Source organism: Rhinatrema bivittatum, chromosome 3, assembly GCF_901001135.1.
Source record: "Rhinatrema bivittatum chromosome 3, aRhiBiv1.1, whole genome shotgun sequence".
In the NCBI taxonomy this organism is placed as follows: Eukaryota; Metazoa; Chordata; class Amphibia; order Gymnophiona; family Rhinatrematidae; genus Rhinatrema; species Rhinatrema bivittatum.
In genome coordinates this window covers 435,633,632-435,657,081 of record NC_042617.1, presented here as the reverse complement: position 1 = coordinate 435,657,081, position 23,450 = coordinate 435,633,632, and the positions used below count along the sequence as shown (strand labels likewise).

The 23,450-nt window shown below is 42.2% G+C and overlaps 1 protein-coding gene across 2 annotated transcripts in view; it reads right to left on the bottom strand.

Annotated features, from left to right (window-relative positions):
• The window catches only part of TRAPPC12 (trafficking protein particle complex 12), a 350,210-nt gene that overhangs the window by 285,286 nt on the left and 41,474 nt on the right, over nt 1-23,450 (bottom strand). For both annotated transcript variants that reach the window (XM_029595791.1, XM_029595790.1), the window contains one exon: nt 14,770-14,886. In XM_029595791.1, coding sequence (XP_029451651.1) covers nt 14,770-14,886 — 117 coding nt within the window. The remainder of the gene's footprint in view (nt 1-14,769; nt 14,887-23,450) is intronic.

Genomic DNA, 23,450 nt, shown 5'->3' with positions numbered 1-23,450 from the left:
GCAAATTTCTTTAATAGATAATACTTCTAAGAAGTATCGACGAGGCATCTCAACAGGTGGTGTAAACTTTTTCTTAGGAAAGTTTAATACCCTAAGATTACACCGGTGAATATTGTTCTCCATATTTTCCATTTTATTCTGCAAGAACAAATGTCCAGCCGAAATAGTATCTACAGATTTCTGCATAGCTGTCCCCTTGGACTCCAGAACCGACGATATAACTTGCCCAGCCGTTGATGTTATTGGTGATGTATTCGGCAGGGAATCATCTCTCATCTTTATCTGGCAGTCTGCTCCCTCTGCATGCTCCTCCATATTGGCCCCTCCCGACGCTGCCACTGCCAATCGATCTTGCTCATCTCCACGCGACGGGAGCAGGCTGTTTACGTCAATCTCTCTCGCAGGGGAGCCCGATGAGGCTCCGGTGAAAAAGATGACTCCAGGTCCGGGACTGGCAGCGATGGAACACCAATCCGCTGTCCTCCCAAGGATGACTCCATGGAGCCCTGCGAGAGCTCCTGGCTCCAAACGACATGTTGGTCCATCGGGCCTAAAAGCGGTGAACCCTCTGTAACTTTGGGGAACGCTCAGGCCCTTCCTTTCCTTTTCTCCATGCAGTAAGTACTCCAAAAACTTTTAATATTGCAGCAAACTTTTAAGTGAAAAAGGATCAGCTCGGAGCGTGGCAGATTAGCGTGTGGCCATCTTGGAATCTCCCGCTTTATTCTACATGGGAATACTTTAAATGTGCCTCTGTTTATTAAAGTATAAAAATACGAATTTCAGATTGCCTGTGTATGGCTGCTCTGTGATTTATGACTCATCTCAACTCATTCTGGGCCCAATATAATAAAGTGCACTAGGTTTAGCATGCTAAAATATTTCTATTTAACAAAGGATTTAATGCACAAAAATTGTGGGCTAAACAGAAAATAATAAAGTAAGCTAATTTTAGCACACTTTGCATGCAGAATTAATTCCAATGCAGCAAACAGTGCTAAAATTTAGCTTACTTTTTTACTTCTGTTTTAAAAACTGAAACTTTATTTCAGCCGCTAAGGTGACAAAGTTTTAACTTCCATTTACTTTTATGTGAAGTAAACGGAAGTAAAAAAAAATCAGTTACCCACAGATCTAGAATCCCCAAGTTAAAGACCCACAGATCTGGGACCCCCTAACCTTAGCCCTCCCAGACCTGGATTTCAGCACTCCTTACCCAGGCAGCCCAAGTCCAAGAGCTCTACATCTCCGAAACTCATTCATATACTAATGCCCCTCATTATGGCATCCCACTACTTAAAGCATACCAAAACCTCCATTAACTCACCTCCATTCACCAATCCCCTCCTCTTATCCTCCATCCCACCAACCACCCACAATGAACCTACTCTTTTTTTTAATCACCTAACCCACCTCAACTCATTAACCTACTCAATCCATCCCAGTAGGTGTGGTGAGTAGGTAGGGGCCCACTAAATCCCCATATTACCACTATGACCCATCTCACCACCTAATTCACCCCCTACTATAATCCCCCACAGACAAGCCCACTCCTTACACTAGCCCCCCACCACCCACCATGAGCCAACTACTTACCCAACCACTCATTCCTACTTTACCCCCCCACTCTCATCTTCCCACAATGTCCCCCAAGTCCATCTACCACTCATACCCTCAAATGAACCATCAACCCAATAACAAAACTCTTAGTTCCTCTAACTGACCAATGCACCCCTCCTAATGCCTCTAACCATTAACACTCTTCACTGTATCCCCAAAATCCTTTTGATACCCAATCTGCCCCCTTAAACAATACACCCCATTGTGTTCATCAAAACCGTAGCACTGCCCCCTGTGCCACCTAACTAATCAACATACAGGGGGATCAGTAGAGTATATTACTACGGTAGTTATAGGGGTTCAAGGGGGAACATTAATAGGCTGGGGATCTCAACAAGCAGATTGTGGGCTTTAGGTGGTATTTTAGTGGGTGGGAGGCATTAGTGAGGTGCTTTGAGTAGGGGCATTAATTGGGTGAATTAGTGGGTTGCATCAGTGAGTTTTGGGGCTCAATAGGTGGAGTAAGCGTGGAGGTGTGGTGGGGGTGGAGAGCTTAATGGACATCAGAGAGTTTGTGTGTGTGTGGAGTGGGGGGAAAGAGTTGTGAGTTGTGAGATTCTGTTACAGGATTCTGATGCAAGGACCTCAGACTCCAGCTTCCAAAGGTAAGAGTCTGGGGCCCTTGCATCCAGAAAGCCCGAGTCTGGGGCCCCTGAACCAGAAAACCTCTCATTCCTCCTCCCCACAACACACACTCTAGCCTCCTGAGCTCCCACCCTCTATTACACCCCCCACTCTGCTTTTAGCACACATTTTTACTTTACTTCCAGTTTTATGCACAATTTAGAAAATTGTTTGCTATACTTCTCATTTTCTTATTACACCAGATATAACAATTTACCACCCTAGTAAAAAAAAAAAAAAAAAAAGAAGTCAGCATTACAAATTTAGCACCGATTTTTATTTTTACCAGAATCTTATTACATTGGCTTCTAAATTACTTGAAGTTATTTTTATATATTTATTTACTGTACAGAGAATAGAGAATTAGACATGATACATACACATTGCCTGCTTAGGTCAAACAATTGATAACAGTGGCTATAGAAATAATATAGTGACTACATAATAAAAAGGCAGCTCAGAGCATTGGCTACAGGAAGAATATCATAAATGCTCAGAGTTGTATTTTTATTATGCAGTCACTGAGTGAATGAACAAGGATTTGAATCAGTGAACTCAGCACGTATGAACTATGGATGGCCGTACATAGGCAACCAAAAGGTCTCAGGTCTGTAAAGTTACTTTAGGAATTTTAGGGAAACTTTTAAACACGTCCAGCAATCCCAGCTCACAGAGTTCTACTTTTGTTTTTCATTTTTCACCCGGGAATCTTCTTCATTTTCACATTCTGACTAAACAAAATACTGTAACAAGAGTTCAAGTAATTGGAACTATTTTAGGAGACCAAAAGCAAGACAGAAGCCAAATCTCAAAGCTAGGACAAGCTGTCATTCATGTCTCAGGGGTTCCCTCTCTACCTACCCAATACAGACTCCTAAGCAGCATTTCATTTCCACCAAATACTATACAGCCGGTCATTACAGAAATCACTTCTCATATTGGTAAAAAGACAACTGTGTGCCTAATATATTCTTCAATCACAGTATGATAGTATAAAGAGTACAACTTAAATCTGTGATCAGACTGACTGAGTGAATTCCATGTAATTATTATATGCAACATCCTGGCTATTATATAAACTACTGTTAAATAGGTAACCTATTTACTTTTACTTGATTCAAGGGGAATCTCATACTCATTTTGTGCTATTTGTCTACTAATTTGACAAATCTGTAATGTATAAATTTCAGGGGGGCCATGTAAACAAGTGTTACCTTTTATAGCCTTGAACATTACTAATAAATTACTGCAGTTGGCCATACAGATTGTGCAAATGACAATATTTTTATACCCTATCAAATTTCTGGATGTTGAAGGCAGCAGTGGTAAAACAAACTATTGAGTCTTAATGTTTGAATTTTCACCATTAAACAGTTACAAGGTCATAATCCTGCAATATTGGTTAGGTCACGTACTAAATGTTATGTTTCAGTGCACAAACCATCTGGATCTCCATTTCATCAAAGGCAAGTGTGTTCTATTAGTGGTTCTGCCTTGCTTGATAGGAACATATTGTTATTAAGCTAGGATGGTGATCTGAAAACTGCTGACTGGCAGGATTTAGAGCAAAGCACCAGGCTGTTTCCCCAGATATCACAGTGGTTGAGCTGATAATGTCTGCCTGGGCACGCACGGTGGAGAATGGAAGACACATGCAGTGCAAGCAGCAAAACAGACTGCTGCTGCAGGAGAACTTGCCTGGCATTAGGTTAATGAGCGGTTTATCTGGACAAGCTTAGAGACTTTCTCTATCCAGTGGTGTCCTCAGTTATGTTTTCATAAATGAAAATGAAAACAGAGAAGAGAGTGAGAAAAGTGTTGCAGGATACCAGCAAGCAGCCGCAGGGTCTGCAGGAATCCTAAACCATTCTGTTACTGCAGATCTCCACATAAGGATTTCTACTCCACTCCAAATGCAAAGTGGCTGAGGTATGCTGGATAAAACAGCCATTGAAACATGCAGATTTAAGCTGCTTGTTGGCTCAACACAACCTACTTCCCCCTCCCCCATAATTATCAATCCCCCTGCATAATTATAGATAAGGTAAAAATTCCCCCTTATCTCTGTTGTGGTTCCTATGCAGCAAGCACTATGAGCATAAAATCCTGTGTTTTTTGAGCCTCATCATCAGGAACAACATGCATTTGAAGTGTCCTCATCTGTAAGTACTGTTATGATTCTGCACTTACCTCTGCAGCGCAGGAGCCGTGGACTTTAATCTTCAGCGCGGCTTGGAGCCACACCTATCGGGACCCTCTTGCGGCAGGGAGTGCTGCCGACGCTCTTTTCAGCTTCATGGCCTGGAGGCCGCAGTCCTCAGGCTTTCCTGGCGGCTGGAGCCGCTGCTGACATCGGAGCCTATGTAGAGGCCCAGCTTCTCCCTGCACTGCTCCTGCAGCATGGCTGCTGGTCATGGTTCTACATACTTCCTGCTTCCTGTCTCCTAGGGCGCGGGCCGCGCCTCCTTCACGGATTTAAAGGGCCAGCCTCCTGGCCCCACCTGGACTCCTCCTAGGGCGTTTCCTGATCTTCAGCCCTATATAAGGGCCCAGCTTCCAGTCCTTAGTTGCCTTTGCAAGGAGTTAGTTCGTCTCAAGGACTTCTTGTCTTCACTCCTGCTGACATTTCCTGTTCTTCGTGGGATCCCTCATCGTTCTTCATGTTCCTGGTCTCTTCCTGATGTTTTGTGGTTTTCCTGATGTCTTGTGGTCTTCCTGTGATGTTCCAGCTCCTCGAGTCTCCAGATGTCCATCCTGAGGGTAAATCCGTTTTGTTGGGTTCCTGTTCTCGGACATTGGAGCCTCGGTCAGTTGGGTTCCTTCCTGATGCCTCGTCTCTGCTTCTGCTTCCTGGACCCTTGGTTCCTCATGGCTACCTTCTCTGGCGTGTCATGTCGTGTCTCGTCACCTTGTGGCATGAGCCAGCTTTCTCGTCTCGCAGCACTAGTCTCCGGAGTGTCATCTTCACTTTGAAGCCAAGTCTCGTCTTGGTCCCTTACCCTGGAATTTGTCTCGGCCCTCGGATGTTCTGGTGGCTGCACTGTCCATGCCTAAGACGCTGATTGAACCTGTGCCATTCCAGCATGGTCTGCAACCAGCCATGGGCAGCTGTGTAGGGCGCGCCTTGGTACAGGCTTCTACTGAATCTTTGCCATGTTCTGGCTTTAACTACCATGTATTCGTCTGGAGTCTGCTCCACACTCAAGTGTGGTCCGTGACCAGTCCATGGGCTTTGTGGGCTGTGTAGGGCGCGCTGCGTTGCAGCCTCAGACCAATACTTGTTCCTAAAACCTTGATCCTGAGTCTTCGTGCTCAAGCTTCTCATCTGAGTCTTCACATCTCAAGCTTCTCGTCTGAGTCTTCACGCCCCCAAGTCTCCTGTCTCAGTCTTCATGTTCCAGAGCCTTCATCTGCCCTTGTCTCCTGTCCGGCCTGCTGCCACTGCCGTTCCCAGCGGCAGGTCCGAAAGGGCTTGGAGTAGTTGGAGGACCACTCAGAGACCAAATAAGGGTGGTTGGTCTCACTGAGGTAGGCAGGTCGGCAGGGTCCTGGGCTTGGTCTCGACCCAGACACAGATTTGTCTCACCAGCCTTGGTGTTTCCCCGGAGTGCCTCTCTGGGTTCACCGAGGTCCAAGGGCACACATCTTCTATTCTCGTGCAGCAGCTGCTCATGGCATCTGTTGCTCCGTCTAGCTAAAGCCTGCGTGCGCATAACAGGGGGCTAAGGCCTCTCAAGGCCCCCCTTTCTGTAACAAGTACTTTCCCCAATGTGTTTATTTAAAAAGACAAAAGAGGATCCAGGTAGAATAGCACCAGGATTTTAGCTTTATATGGATTTTTTTCTTTTTTTTTAAGCTTTTCTGTATTCTTGACTTACTTAGTTTAACCATCACTAAATGATGTTTGATGCTTGAAGCGACTGGCAAAGCAGCATTACAAATCTTTCAGAAACTAGCACCCCCATAATGCCAAAGAGATCAACTGGCATGGACACAGAAAGGGGACATACCATTTACATTTTTTCGTACAATTTAAGTACCTTGTTGGCTTACCCGGGTATACCTTTTCAGTAATTTGTTTAAAAAAACAAAAACAAATTGCTTATGTATTTGCTGTATCTGTGTACATATCTGCCTAATCAGATATGTACATCAGTTTGTACTTTTCTAATTTCTTCAAATGTTCTTTAGATGTAACGAGTTTTGTTATTATTCTAATTATTTATCTATTTTTATTTATTTAGATTTATATTCAGCTTTTCGCACTTTTTTTTTTTCAGAAGCACCATTGCTAGATGTTATGTTAATTGTAAACCGATGCGATGTTACTAAACGAATGTCGGTATATAAAAGCTCCAAATAAATGAAATAAATAATCATTCTACCTACAGCAACCACATTTCAGGATATGTACATCTATATAAAAGCTAGAAACCAAAATAATGTTTTCCAGAAAACTTATGGATCTAGCCCAAACAGGAAAAAAAAATTACTTTTGGCTAGCCCAAAACAGTTTAAAAAAAAAAAAAAAAAAAAGCTCAAATTGCTCTGCAATTTTTTTTTTTTTAAATCTTTTGTATTTTTTATTTGCGACTATCTGGACAACAATAATGTTTTTAGAGTCATTTCTTGTTTTCCCTGTGAAGCACCACATTTATTCTTTTGTATTTCCTGTTGCAAGGCTTGTTGGACAAAAGTGATACCACAGTGCTATGGGGAGTTCATCCATACGTGAGCAGACTCCGGCTCCAATAGGGAAGCCTCCTGCAGAAAGAGAGAACCGGGCTCTGATAGAGACAGGCTCAGGTGCCTGATGAGACGACTGCCAGGGACAGGAATGTGTGTGAAGCAAGGAGCAGGGCCTGATTCAGAAAAAAACATTTTAGAAGAGAAAGGCTGTTGTGAGTGCTAGTTCTGTTTCATGGAGCAGTGGCAGCAGGCGAGGGAGAAGACCCAAGCTGCACAAGCATCAACCGCTGGAGGTAGGATGGGACCTGAGGAGCAGCAGCATGAAGTGGGGGACAGTGGAGGCCTGAGGAGTAGCAGCAGCATGAGATGAGGCAAGGACCCAAGGAGAGGCAGTTGTGACCACAGCTGGAATGGGGACGGATTAGCAGCAGTATGAGGTGAAAAGGGAGGGAAGGAGGGAGGAAAGGACCAGAGGAGTGCCGGATGTAGGGATGAGTGGTTGAGTGCGCAGGAAAGGGATGAATAAGTGGTGGCTGGAAGTCTGGGAAAGAGGGAGGGAGAAAGAGCCAGAGGAATGATGTCTGGAGATTTGAGAAGAGATCCAGAGCAGCAATGACTAGAGGTGAAAAGAGATGGCAGAGTGGGGGCAATAGCCAATTGCTACTGTAATGAGTCAATATAATTATTAAGGGGTTGAACTGAATACTACAAGCAGCAGAATGTAATCTGACCCCACAGTGAGCCTATGGGAACTGTTTGTTAAATTTCTAAAGGGACTGTGAGAGAGACATAGGAAGTGAGAGAATAAGAGGTACAGAGAAGAGAAGAATGTATTGTGCGAGATGGGCAGGGGTAAAGAGAATATTTACTCGAGTTGATCTAAGGATGCCTGAGCAACTGGGCCAGCTGCATCACTGGAGGGGGACCCTCTAGAAACCTTGGACAGGGCACTGGTTTTTTTTTGCCAAAGTGGCTGCTGCTGCTTGAAAAATAACAAAGATCACTGCCATATGGGAAGCATCTAACCTCACCTCAGAAGGTTAGCAATGAGTAACCCCAAGTTGGAATCTACCCTGAGACTGATGGCTCCTAACAAAGTCCAAAGGCCTGGTACAGAGCTAGGCCTTCAGTGATCATGTAACTTCAGCAGACGTGTCGTTGCTTTGGAACCATGTTCTGGAGGGGCAGTGCAGCATATGAAAACGCAAATCTTCTTGTCACCGCTAGTTTCGGTTCCTTACGGGAAGGAATCACTAATTATGCTGCCTGAAAAGATTTCCCTGTTTGAGAAGGCTGAAACCATAACAGTCTATCTTTTAAATGCCAAAGCCTAAGCCATGAAGAGCTCTGAAAACAACATTTAGGATCTTAAATTGGGCCCTACATCTAACTGGAAGCCAATTAGACTTTGGAGAATTGGTGAGATGCTATTTATTTATTACTTATTAAAAAGTCTTTACATACCACTTATAACAGAAAAAAACATGTTAAGCAGTTTATATACGGTATACAATAAAAATAAATGTAAAGCAAAACTAGTCAAACAATGCAATGCAAATAAAGTTATGTTGCAAGCTGCCAGAAGGCAGGTTGCAGCATTTTGAAGTAGACCTAAATAAAGCCCATTGCATGGAGGATTAGGCCTTTGTTAACAAACCCTACTCTGGCTGTATTAAAAACTAGGAATTTTCATCCTATGTCAAACTTCCCATATTTATAGAAATTATCTGAGAGTTCACCTTTTATGCAACTGAAGGATTTCTTGGATGATTTGGGTTCTTTGGAATCACTGAGGCAGGTTTTTGAACAGTTTTTCTGTCTGTTCTGGATGATTGCTGCTGATGGCTGGTCCAGGATTTTAGGGTGGGATGTTCTTCTTAGATCTGTCTAGCTCTTTTGACACAATGATTCATGCAAGTTTGTTACAGCGTTTGCAACAGCTGGAGGTGGGGATACAGTCTTAAAAAGGTTTAGATTTTATTTTTTTGCAGTGGCAGGCTCAGTTAGTTACTTTAGGGTTCAATCCCTGGTCACTTTGTGGAGTACCATAGGGGTCACGGCTTTCACCTGTGCTTTTCAATATTTATATCCAGCAACACTGTAGTATCATTCAGCAGTTTGGGTTGAGTGATTTTTTTTGTTTGCTGATATCCATATTTAATTTTCACTGAGCACGAGTGCTGATTCAGTTTCTAGGGTTAATGTACATCCTGCAGCAGTCCCTGGGTAGCTGAAAATGAATAAGTTAAAGTTGAATTGTTCTAAATTTGAATTATTGTGGCTGGAGTGGGCTGGGAATACTGGGGCAGTATCAGATTTAGTTCCTGTGATGGCGTGGACAGACAACTTCATCATTCTGACTTAAGGAGTCCGGTTCAGGTTTCTAACCCAATCCTCCTTAAGGCAGAATGCCAGAAGGGATTCAGGGTGAAGGGAGGTTCCAGGCCTAGATAGCTTGAGGAGGCCCCAGGGAGCTGGGTAGGACCCCCCCGGTATATCCCTACGGAGTATGTTTACCTGACAATTGTGCCGGACTCAAGGTGAGCCACTATTTTGTTTCTGTAAATGTGAAGCACTGTAAATTAATACTTGCACCGGAAATGGACTTGTCAAGTCTCATTGTGTTCCTGAGGCTGCAGCAGGCCCAAATATGTTACACTTGGTGCCAGTTTGGTGATTTTTTTTTGCTTAAGCGGGAAGCACATGTGAAAAACCCACAGCCTCCCAGAAAAGAAAAAAAAAGAAAAACCTCCTTGTAGTTTTTGTTTCCTAGGGCCTTTGGACTTCAAATTCTTCTACAGCAGGCCAAGGGGGCTATCCCTGCCTGGACAGTCAGGGGTCAAGTAGTAAGTTAGGGCCAGACAGGCCAACAAGTGTTTTTTTTGTTTTCTCCGCCTCGTGTAAGTTATCCATTTGAGAGCTGGCCCCAAAAGGAGATAAAACGCAGCTGCAGAATGCACTGCAAACTCAAATAGATAAAAACAGCAGCAGCTGCAAGGCCAATTAATGCAACAAAGCGTAGTCTTAACTCAGCTAGCTGAGGCCCAGCAGCTGCTTGGGAGGGAGACAGCAGCGTCTTGGGTGGCTTTGGTTTAGTCAGACAAGTGGGCAGCAGATGGTGGAGTCCTTCTTTCCACTGGCATTCTTTGCAGAGGAACTGAAATGAATTAATATGAAACTGAAGAGGTGCAAAATCAAACTGAAACTAATAGAAGCAAGCCACTAGGGCCAGATGGTATTTACCATACAAGTCTAAAGAAAGTCAAATATGAAATTGCAGATCTATTACTGGTAATCTGAAACCTATCATTTAAAATCTGCCAGTGTACTTGAGGACTGGAGGGTAACATACATAATATACTAAGATACAGGACTGGCTTTAACACCCTTTTCTGCCATTAAGGCTGCACGCAATTAGTGTTGCTTATATGCCAACAAATGGAATCTCACTAGGAGAAGTCCACCTGACAAAATTAATAGCACATTATCATTTATTTGGAAGGTTACAAAAATCAAGTATATTGAACAGTGTTTAAAAATGAGTTGTAGACCCCCTGAAATAGTTCTATACTCATTCATGTCAATGAGCAAAAGACTGACTACAGCAAAATACACACCTTGTGGATAAGTGCAAGGTGATGCATATAGGGAAAAATAACCCACAATGTTAGGTTCCATATTAGGTGCTACCACCCAAGAAAGAGATCTCGGCGTCATAGTGGATAACACATTGAAATCGTTGGTTCATTGTGCTGCGGCAGTCAAAAAAGCAAACAGAATGTTGGGAATTATTAGAAAGGGAATGGTGAATAAAACAGAAAATGTCATAATGCCTCTGTATCGCTCCATGGTGAGACCGCACCTTGAATACTATGTACAATTCTGGTCGCAACATCTCGAAAAAGATATAATTGCGATGGAGAAGGTACAGAGAAGGGCGTCCAAAATGATAAGGGGAATGGAACAGCTCCTCTATGAGGAAAGACTAAAGAGGTTAGGACTTTTCAGCTTGGAGAAGAGACGGCTGAGGAGGGATATGAGAGACGTGTTTAAAATCATGAGAGGTCCAGAACAGGTAGATGTGAATCGGTTATTTACTCTTTCAGATAATAGAAAGACTAGGGAACACTCCATGAAGTTAGCATGTGGCACATTTAAAACTAATTGGAGAAAGTTCTTTTTCACTCAGTGCACAATTAAACTCTGGAATTTGTTGCCAGAGGATGTGGTTAGTGCAGTTAGTATAGCTGTGTTTAAAAAAGGATTGGATAAGTTCCTGGAGGAGAAGTCCATTACCTGCTATTAATTAAGTTGTCTTAGAAAATAGCCACTGCTATTACTAGCAACATTAACATGGAATAGACTTAGTTTTTGGGTACTTGCCAGGTTCTTATGGCCTGGATTGGCCACTGTTGGAAACAGGATGCTGGGCTTGATGGACCCTTGGTCTGACCCAGCATGGCATGTTCTTAAGTTCTTATATTGAAACCTCTTGGGACGTGCAGAGTTTTAACAGCTGTACTAGCCTTTAAGAAAAACACTGTAGGTTGCAATACAGGAGCTTTCAAGATGACAAAAGTCTCGTCTTCAGATACAATAGCTGATGAAAGGACCCTAAAAAGAATATGATTATTGTAAAATAATACTCAATTATATACATCTTCCCACACCTGAATCACTAGTATGGAAATTAAGTTCTGCCTCTCTCCCTCCTTATACTCTGCAGCTCTGCCTTTATCTCTATGGATATTGAATTCTTTCCCTCCCCCTGTACTTTCCAGCTCCTCTTCACTCTCTGCCCCTCTCACTCTCAGTATTGTCCTATCCATTGTATTATCAAATATGAAAACTGAGCTCTGCCTTCTCTGGCTGTACTCTCCAGCTCTGCCCAATCCCCACTCTACCACCACACCGTACACCTGAGCTCAGCCTGCATTCTCTACTACCACACATCTCAATTATGCATTTCCTACACATCACAGTATTTATCCATTCTTGGACAGGCTTTTACTGTGAGTAGTTAAATAAAAATGTATTTATTAAATGGGTTAACAAATTTAAAAAAAATCAGAGTTACAGAACTACGATGTAAATGAACAGTGATTTTCAGATAAGTACAATATAGTATATGTGAGTATTACTGGGTATTTGGAATGATAACGCCGGTGAAGGTGATTTCATTTCTCTAAATACTTTGTCACTAAACCTATATGGAAAATCAATAGATTCAGAAGTGACTATATTTATGGTTAAAGTTTCTTGCATATTGATAAAAAGAGACAGCAATCTGCAGACTCGCTGTAATAAACATTAACTTTGCAGAAATGTTGTTTACCAATCTTGATGAAAGCTAGACATTCAGCCCATTGTGGTATCTGGGAGCAGTAGTGGCAGTATAAATGCAGTCCTGAGATATCTAGAGACCGGAACAGAAGGGTCGAAATACAAAAGCAACATTTCAACAGATGCCATGCAGGAGCTAGTTCTGTGGAAATGCTCTTCAGTGGGTCAGTATCATCATATAATGTCCCCACTCACTGCATGCAATATTTTAGACTTTCCCTTAAAATATAAAGGAAAATATAAATAAATATTTTTTAACAAAAGCTGTATTATCATTAAAAGAAGTACAGCATTGTATGGTGTCATATATCCTTGCAGAGGCATTTCACCAGTCTCCATTTAGTAGCTGGCTCCACTAAAACTTTAATAATTCTTAAAATAACAGTAAAACTAGTGTTCAAAAAACTATGCTCTATATATAAGAACAGACTCTTCGACAGCCTTCCTCATCTGGGAATGCCTACAAAGGCAAGCAAACAAAACTAAAGATTTATTTAGAGTGTGGATAGTGTAATCTGCTTTGAGCTAATACTGTAATGACGGAATATAAATTTAACTCTACATGAACAAATAAATAAATCTAATGCAGTACAGAAGGGAGGGATGATGGATACAGAGGATTCAATTTTCAAGCGTGACATCTTATCAGACTGTTCTTGCTAATGTCTCCGGTGATCTCTTTGAGGCCAAGGCCAAAGGCCTTTATTTGATCCTCCTCCTCCTCGATGCATCCGCTGCTTTTGTCATCATTGATCATCGTCTACTCCTTGACACATTGTACGCAATAGGATTTTGGAACTCTGTTCTCCTTGGTTTTCTTAACTCTCCCATCGTATTTTATTCCCGGGGGAATTCTGCGCAGAATTCTCCCCATGCAGATTTTACCTTTCTCTGTACAGAATCTTGGTGATACAGCAAGAACTGGGCTCTGTGAGCCTGCTGGAAGAAGCAGCGCCGTTGCAGCAGTCCCCATGAAGAGCGCAGGCTCGCGTGAGCATGTTACTGTGAAGAGCCGGGCTCCGTGAGCCTGCTGCAAGAGGAGCTGCCGCCAGGTGAAGCTGTCGGCTGATGAATCTGCAGGAAGCGCAGCCTTGCGTAAATGTGGCAATGCAAAGAGCCAGCACAGCTGTTATCCCTGAGCAGCAAGACGACTCGTGGAGGAACCGATACCTCTGAGCCAGCAAGCACAGGAAGAGGAGCAGCTAGAAGGGGGCACTTAGAAACCCTTCCTGTGAGGATATGAAAGCATGTGCCGGCAGCTAGACTGCCCAGCTCTTTTAGGGTCCTCAGCTTTCAGCCACCTGTCTTTCAAGTTCTTCAAAGCAGACCACTTGTGGGGAAGGGTTGAGCCTGGGGCTTTGGCTCCCTTGGCCTGTAACCTGAGAGAAGTCTTTGATATCTCCTTCTTTACAGGCAAACAAAACACTGCCTGCCATTTCTTCTTCTAAAACATCCCTTATGTTTTGAGCATAATACCAAAACGCTAATCCATTCTCTTATCACTTCCCATTTAGACTATTGTAGCTTGCTCTTTGCAGGCCTCCTGAACTACTTTTCTCCACTGCAATCTATTCAAAATTTGGCTGCACGACTTAACTTCCTTCAACGTTGCTCTGACCATATAAGTCCTCCTCTCAGTCGCTGCATTGGCCCTCTGCTACTTCTGCACACAGTTCAAGCTTCTGTTACTTGTCTACAAGTGCATCCACTCTGTAGCATCTCAGTACCTGCCTTCACTTCTCTCCCCCCCTACACTCTTCATCGTGAATGCCTTTCATCAGCCAAGATGCTCTTATCCGTGGTCCTTCTCCTCCACCAGCAAGTTCAGACTCTATGCTTTCCAGCTTGCTGTGCTACATGCCTGACACAGACTCCTCAAGTCAGTGCGTCATGCTCTCTTTCTGGCCACATTCAAAGCTCACCTTTTTCAGGTTGCTTTTAATGTCTAACCACTTCTCTACAACAAATTCACTGCCCATTGACTCTTTTGTTTGTCTTGATTAGACTGTAAATGTCATGGAGCAGGGATTGTCTCTTGTGTGCATCTGTACAGCACTGCATGTCTAGTAGCGCTGTAGAAATAATAAACAGTAGTAGTAGTAGTGGTAATAGTAGGGGTAGTAATGAGCCTATAAACTGCAGTAAGTGCTTTTTCTTTCTTTCCTAAGAAAAGCAGGTGTAGGATGAGCATTGATCTGAACACTTCTGTGCACATAAGAATTATCCAAAGGGCAGATGCATTTAAATCAGCAAATCAAATCATTGAAAATTATATTTTCCTATCCTACCAGGTACCCTCTGCTGTTGGGGGTCTTCTGCTTGGGCTCTTAAGCATGCCAAGTCCATTCGGTACAGTGCACTATTTTTTATAATATGGACCTTATTAAAACTCATGAGATAACCCACTTCCATGGAATTTCTTGTAGAAGAAAGATAAAAACATATTCCAGAACAACTCAAAATGTACACAGTAGAATAAATACAGTTTCTTACTATTAATTGTTTTAATCCCACGAAAGACTGCTCTACTGAGCTGGCAGTAAACACTTGTCTCTTCAGGGCAGCTTGTTCGCCCAGGAAGCGAAGCATCAAGTCTCTGACTGCATCTCCCTTTCAAAACAAAAGAAAAAAAACAGTTACCACTGGAATGGTCTACACAAGCATATAATGCGGTAAGGAAGAAAACAAGAAATGCATAAAAAGGCTCCTTTTCTTTCTAATTACTGTGTATTCATTTTAAAAGGTAAATATGCTTCCCACATGTATCAATATTATGCATGCTATGTAGTGTATTTGGGATTATAGCACACAACCCTCTTCCTCTCATTTCTGTACCAAGAATGACCAAGTCCATCACAGTCATCACACAGTGCTGGTCTCCCCATTCTTTCCTCGAGCTCTGCCAAAGTCATACCACTGATATTTAGGGATGTAACTGCTCCATTGTGCAGTTTACCGCCATGTTTTCTTGAAAACTTGATGCAATTGTACTATTGCTGTTTTGGGATGTAATTGCCACTCTGTGCAGTTTATCCCAATGCACTTCATTTTCATCCTCTTGCCACTATGGATCTTCTGTGTTTATCCCACACATTTCTGAATTCTGTTACTGCTTCTGTCTCCACCACCAACTCTGGAAAGGCATTCCAGTTGTCCACTACTCTTTCTATGAAAAAATATTTCCTGATGTTGTTCCTGAATTTTCCCCCTTGGAGCTACACATCATGACCCTTAGTTCTTTAATTTCCCTTTTGCTGAAAAAGGTTTGCTTCTTGTGCACCATTAATACCTTTTAGGTATTTAAATGTCTATTATCCCCCTATCTCTCCTCTACTCTAGGATATACTTACTTTAGGTCCTTTAATCTTATCTCACATGAAAAGAGGGGTCCACGCCAGCTGCCTGCAGCTAGCCCAGCATGGCGCATATGGCTTTTGCTCCTCCCACCCCCTTCACATACCATGGAAGTTGGCCATCAGACCCTCCCCCCCCCCCAATGGGCCTCCCCTGTCCCATTGCTGCACCATCAAGAGGGTTGTGATGATGCAGCTAGCGTGTGGTGCAGGTGAGAGGAGGACTGGCAGTTTCTGATGACATCAGCCGGCTTTTAAAGCCACCGTGCACTCTCACCGCCTTTCTTTTCTAGCCAGAGCAGCATTCAGATCTCATCAGCGGGCTTTATCTGAAGTAACGGCCTGAGCATCATCAGCGGTCTGAGAGGCAGGAGCTGCATGGAAGTCGCGATCAGTAATCTGAGCGGGCGGGAGTCGCACAGAGGTGGCGTTTGAGTGGCCTGCCCTCTCTCGATTGCACGATTTGCTTTCGGCCACTCATGGAGGCTTGCTTATTCTTCAGCGATCCCTCCCCCCTTTTCCTTAAGGTAGAGGGAGAAGGATCAGCTGAATTGGAGCCAGGAAATGTCAGCAGAGTGGTAGCTGAGGGAGATAAGACCCTGCTTTGTACTGCAGGGGCTATGGGTCCAAATCAACAATCAGCCAAGACCCGGGACATAGAAGCAGGTGACAATAAGTGCAGCAAGCAATAAGTGCAGTTAAGAGACGACATGGAGTAAAGGTGCCAATTCCCAGCCAAACTCTCTGCGATACGAGTCCATATGCAACTCGATTGCTCATGGGCAAGACAGAGCTGCACCGTCAATGGCACAAAGCAAGCCAAAACGTGGATGGAAGGGGAATTAATCTTCTCAGCTGACCATGGTACGAAACACAGATTAGATTTAGTCAATATGCCTAATCTTGTTGATCTTTTTAGATGTGCCACTGGCAGCAAAGGAGGGTTTGGATTGTGGAACATTCCTTTGTGCATTGGGCAGCGCGGAGGACAAAAGACCACCCATATGGGCCTCACTTAGGCCTGGCTCCGTACGGAGTTCACATTTCATGGTTGAGCACTTGCGGAATGTGATGGAGATAGCTGTTACCTTTCTTGCGGCACAGGAAGGACGTGGTCGCAGCACCCAAAGCTATAATAATCCACCTTGGGGGTAATGATTTGGGAGACATTAATTGCAGGGAGCTGGTACAGGTGATAAGACAATATTTTGCAGAACTGGCTTCCATATTCAGCAACATGCATATATTATGGTCAGCTATTATTCCGTGCATAAAATGGAGCAACTCAAAGCTTTGGAAGTGGGGCTGCAAAAAACTGAACTGTCAAATTGGAGGGTGGATCCACAAACTGGGGGGTAGACAAATTTTACATGATTGGGCTAACAACCAGTGAGAGGGTTTTTACAGAGAGGATCAAATTCATCTATCCTATTAAAGCAACAGCATTGCTGGGCTTACAAGGTAAGGAGGAGGCACTGTGGGTTAATCTGGAAATGGAGCATCTGTTTATAATATATATATATCTACCTTTCTTCCCTTCCTATCAGTTTGCTTTATGTTCTTATATATCCAATATAATGCATCACACCATGCACATATTTTACGCCATTTACTTTAACTATGATATGTTATTCTGTTCTTTGTATTTTCCTCCTTTTCAGTTCAATGTAAGCCGGCATGATGTGCCTTACGAATGTCGGCAAAGAAAAGCCTATATATAAATAAATAAATAAATATTGGTGTAATATACAGACATAGCCAAATCCATGGGTAGATGAAAGCTTACTCACACAGATAAAGTCAGTAAGTCACAGAAGAGTGAAATATCCAATCTTAGGGGGGTTATTTTCCAAGCTGCAATTTGCGAAGCCATATCGCACAGTTTTAACGTGGCAAATAACTACACCTTTTTCATTTGCGTTAAGCTGTGCGACATGGCTTTATCGCACTTTGCGATGTTTTCACACATAGCGTTTTTAGTCTCTACCTGGGTAACATCAAGCTAGATTGAGAGAACATTGTACAAATCTCATCTTTGGGTAAGTTTCCTCACTCCGAAGGACATCAAATCTTCACAAGAGTGTACTGATCTGTTCGTATGTCTCACTCTGAATGTCAAAGTGGCCCCTAACCCCTACACTACTACCTAAACCTCACCTTGAGTAACTAGGTGGGCCTCCTATAGAGGTATAAATACCTAACTACTATGAGGGCCTTATATCTAGTTTCTCTCTCTCTCAGTAGTTGTAGGTAGGAATTACAATTGTAGCACTTAACGCAAAGTGCGAAAAAGTTATCGCACTCTGCGGTAATACCTATGCGAAGCGCTAAGTTAGCTTATTTATCGCAAAGTTCGCTATTACCAAAAACACGCCCCTCTTCCTATCGCATGCGATAGTTTGATGAATCCTGTCCTTAAGTTGTAATTATTTTATATTTTAAGTTTTAATAGGTGCTCCATAATGTATCATGCCTGAATCATTATCTGAATGTAACCCACTTTGAAGTTCCTGAAAAAGCAGAATATAAATAAAAAATAAATAAATATCAAACAGAAACAAACTTTTCAATAAACAGAGAGGTTCAAAGCGAATGATTCCCCTGACATGGCCATGTTTCGCCTATGGGCTTCTTTGGGAGGGACAAAGCTGTGAAATCAAAATGAAAGGATAATAATGTTATAAAAGGAAAGATACCAATTACATTTTTTTTAATTACCCCGATTCATGTTCAGCTGCGGGTAGAACTTATACGATAGGCTGGTGTTGTCCGTTTTTATATTTGATCTTAGAGCACCTTTGGAAAACCCTGGCCATAAACCCTGAGGTCACTGCTTGGCATGTAATTTTGCACTCACTCTCACCACTTTCACTCATCTGTTTCTGGGTGACTCTTACACACTACGGCTCTCTTCCGACTGTGAGTCCTCATGGGTTGTTTATATTATCAATTGTCCTTGTAACCTGCTTTATATTGGAAAAACTACACGCCCTTTGACAACTCATATCTATTAATATTGCAGCAGTATTTGTAGAGGCAATGAGAACGCCCCTTTAGTCTCAACACTGGGTATCTGCCAACCATACAACTGAGAAGTTACGATGCTTTGATGCTTTGCCATCGACACCGTTAATGAACGCGCTGGGGGGGGGGGGGGGGGGGGGGTGACTGGGATAGGCTGTTTTTGCTATGTGAACACCACTGTTTTTTCACCTTATAGTCCTTGTATCCATCTGGACTTAACTGAGATATTGCGTGCTCTATTTTTTAGATAATATATACCCAGCTTTCTTGTAACCTGATCTTCTATTTCTCTATTGATTTATGTGGGTCACATGACCTTTCACGTTCTTTCAACCTATCATTTGGCATAGTTTCTGTTAATCAAGATCCACCACCTCATATTTGATTCAAAAGCTTTGTTCAACTACGTGTCCAGTCTCACAAAAACCATCACTCCAGATATCCCAGATGACCAAGCACAGACTAAAGCAGATGAACTGGCTCTTTACTTCAATAAAAAAATCGCCGACCTCCTTATGAAGCTGACACCAAACCCAAATGCATCCTACAATACCTCATTTCTCTACAATAACAAAGACTTCGCTTTCAACTCATTCGAACCCATCTCTACCGTGGACATACAAACAATCCTGAAGAAAATGAAACCTTCATCACACCCTTTTGACCAACTACCCACCAAAATACTCTTACTAATCCCGGATACGATTTCCAAAACTCTAGCGGACATCATTAATTGCTCCCTTGAACAGGGAATCTACCCAGATGACCTTAAAACGGCTTCAATAAAACCTCTACTCAAAAAACCAAACCTTAACACAAATGATCCCGGCAATTTCCGCCCCATCTCCAACCTCCCCTTCATATCAAAAATTATGGAAAAAATAGTAAATGCACAATTATCTAATTATCTTGAGGACCACCAAATTTTATCTCCTAACCAATTTGGATTCCGTAGAGCAGCAAGCACAGAAACGCTTCTACTCTCTCTCACAGACTTCCTCCTAGCCGGCATCGACAAAGGACACGCATTCCTTCTAATTTTACTTGACTTTTCGGCGGCATTCGACACGGTCAACCATCACATCCTTATAAACCTACTGGCAAACATCGGAGTTTCAGGCAGTGTTCAGACCTGGTTTAAAACCTTTCTGAAGAACAGAGGATACAAGGTAAAAATCCACAACAAAGAATCTCGCTACCATCCATCTTCGTTAGGGGTTCCACAGGGTTCCTCCCTCTCACCCACCTTATTTAATATATACCTGCTCCCACTCTGCCACCTTCTTACAAAACTAAATTTGAAACACTTCCTTTACGCAGACGACGTTCAGATCGTAATCCCCGTAAAAACAACCATTACAAACACTCTAAAATTCTGGGAGAGCTGTCTAACCGAGATTAAACAACTCCTCAACAGTCTAAACCTCATTCTCAATGCCTCAAAAACGGAATTTCTCATTATAGCCCCAGAAAACAACGACATTACCACAAACCCACCAGCTAACCTGCAAACCTCACACATAAGAGACCTAGGAGCAATTATTGACAACCGACTAAACCTAAAACCATTTATTAACCAAACGACCAAAGATTGTTTTCATAAATTATACACCCTTAAAAGAATCAGACATCTTTTCCACTCCAAAGATTTTAGAACTATTCTTCAAGCAATTATTTTTTCCAAGCTGGATTATTGTAATTCCATATTACTAGGCCTCCCCATCTCTCATACAAAACCTTTACAGATGGTGCAGAATACAGCTGCAAGAATGTTGACCAACTCTAGGAGATTCGACCACATCACCCCCATCCTGAAAGCCCTCCACTGGCTACCGATTCATTACAGAATTATGTACAAGACCATCACTACTATATTCAAAGCCACGCAACTTCAGGCACCATTAAATCTACAAATTCCGTTTGAAAAACGCACCTCTGTCAGACCTACTAGGGAATTTTACAAAGAAGCTTTACATGTTCCACACGCCAAAACCTTCCAACATAAATCATTGGAAGTCAGAGCATTATCCTCAGCAGGACCACGTCTATGGAATTCCATCCCATCTGAGTTACGCCAAGAACAGTGCCTTTTAACTTTCAGAAAAAGGCTAAAAACTTGGCTTTTTAAAAAAGCCTATCAGATCTCTGATTGATCCATATAAACCTTACCCTTCAATCAGGCTATCCCATGTTACCAGAATCCCAGTGTAAAGACCATCACTCTGCCTTATTCATCATACTCTTCCTATTTTAGCCTCAATTTTTCCAGCCCATGACCACCTTTAGTCTTGACTTTAATTTTGTACATATTGTAAATATTATCTTGTAATTTTGTTTTTTGTACCTATTGCTATATTTTTCTTCTTGCTTCCTCCTCTCCCAGTTGTATTTTTCCTTGTTTTATTGTAACTGCTATTCCTGCACCAGTTCAATTCATCTAGTTTTATGTTCATTACACTAAATGTTAAATGTAAACCGGGTTGATGCGACTACTAGTCGTGAAAGCCGGTATAGAAAAATATTAAATAATCAACATGATGGAGCACACTCTCTGTTTTCTATGGATCTGATATGGTCACATGACCCTTCGCACCAATTTTGACACTTTTTAATCTGTTAGCTAGCACAGTTGGAATAACACAGTGAATTCTTGTTTCTATCTAACTGTTGCTTGTTAATTCTGGAGGTTAGTTTAGTACGTGTATTCTGTTTCAATCATTTTTGGTTCAGATTGTTTCAAGTTTTATTTGTTATATTCTAACTGGTATCTTCCCTTTTATAACACTATCCTTTCATTTTAATTTCACAGCTTTGTCCCTTCTGAAAAAGTTGATAGGTGAAACATGGCCATGTCGGGGGGACTCATTTGCTTTGAACCTCTCTGTTTACTGAAAAGTTTTTTTTCTGTTTGATACATTACAAAGCACCTATTAAAACTTAAAATATAAAGTAATTACAACTTAAGGTTGGATATTTCACTCTCACATTCTTCTTGTGATGTAATATACAGACCTTCATCACAGAGAGTGGAGGGTTAAAGATTGACAGGATTGCTGTGAGAGGGGAAGTGCTCCTGCTAGGGGATTTTAATCTTCCAGATGTTGATTGGGACATCCCGACTACAGTATCTTCTAGAAGCAGGGAGATTCTAGATTCTCTGCAAGAATTGTTCTGTCAACTGGTAACGGAGCCCACAAGGGAGGGAGCAATACTGGACCTGGTGCTTACCAATGGGAATAGTATTTCTGATGTTGAGCTGAATGATCATCTGGGGAACCAGTGACCACCGGATGGTGTGGTTCAATATTAGGATGCAAAAATGAAGGTTCATTCAAAGATGAGAGTCCTAGACTTCAGGAAAACTAACTAAAAGGAGAAATCAGAAGGGTAGCTAATTTGTTTGTTAGGAATTTAAATAAAGGGAAGAGTAAAGAGAGACCATTCTGATTTTCTAAAGCTGAAAAGGTAAGGGAGAAAAATTTAGCATTCACGAACTACAAGAGATTGCAGAAAGACAGGTGACAATATCTGGAAAAATTAAGAGAAGTTGGGAAATTAGTCAGGAATGCAAAAATTCAAATAGGAAAAAAAATAGCAAATACAGTAAAATGGGGGGGACAAGGCTTTTTTTTTTTTTAGATATGTTAGTGATAAAAGGAAGTGCAAAAGTGGCACTGTAAGACAAAGATGAAAGGAAGTAATATGTAGAAACTGATGAGGAAAAAGCAAAATTGCTTAACATATATTTCTGTTCAGTGTTCATTGTGAAAGGGTCTGGAGCAGGACCACATAAAACAAACACAAATAAGATTAGAAGTGAGGTTAACTTCAGTTGATTTTCAGAACAGTGTATTCATGAGGAGCTAACTAAACTTAAGGTAGATAAGGCGATGGGGCTGGATAGGATACATCTAAGGGTATAGATGTCCTGGCATCTATGCTAGCTGGCTTTTTCAATGCTTCTTTAGAGTCTGGAGTAATTCTGGAGAACTGGAAAAGGGTGGATATGGTTCCTATTCTTAAAAGTGGAAGTAAGGAGGAGGCTGGGAACTACAGGCCAGTCTGATCTCTGTGGTGAGCAAAATAATGGAATCACTGCTAAAACAGAGGATAGTGAGGATAGTGCAATTTTTCGAATCTAATGGATTGCAAGATGCAAGGTAGTGTGGTTTTACCAGAGGTAAATCCTGTCAGATGAATCTGATCAATTTCTTTGTTTGGGTGACCAGAAAGTTCGACCAAGGGAGAGGGCTAGACATAGTGTACTTGGATTTCAGCAAGGCCTGACACGATTCCATACAGAAGACATAAATAAATTGTGTGCGCTTGGTATAGATCCTAGAATGACTGACTGGGTTAGAAACTGGCTGAGTGGGAGAAGAGAAAGGGTACTGGTAAATGGAGAAATTACTTACCTGATAATTTCGTTTTCCTTAGTGTACACAGATGGACTCAGGACCAGTGGGTTATGTGCTCTTCTGCTAGCAGATGGGAGACGGAGTCAGATTTCAAAGCTGACGTCACCCTAGATATACCCCTGCAGTGACCTCCGCTCCTCAGTATCCTCAAAAAGCCATTGTGGATATATATCTTTCATAACCAACTTGCTTAAACTGATTAAACTTGATTAAACTGATTGAACTGATTTCAAAAACTGGAGACCACCAGTGCACTCAACTGAATTAATGCCGACACCAGACTAACTGTGGGTGTCCTGAACTAAAGGTAGGCAACAGCTTACCCGTATTTGTTTTAATCTCGAGGTTTGCTTTTCAAGGCCCTCATTCTCTGGGAGCA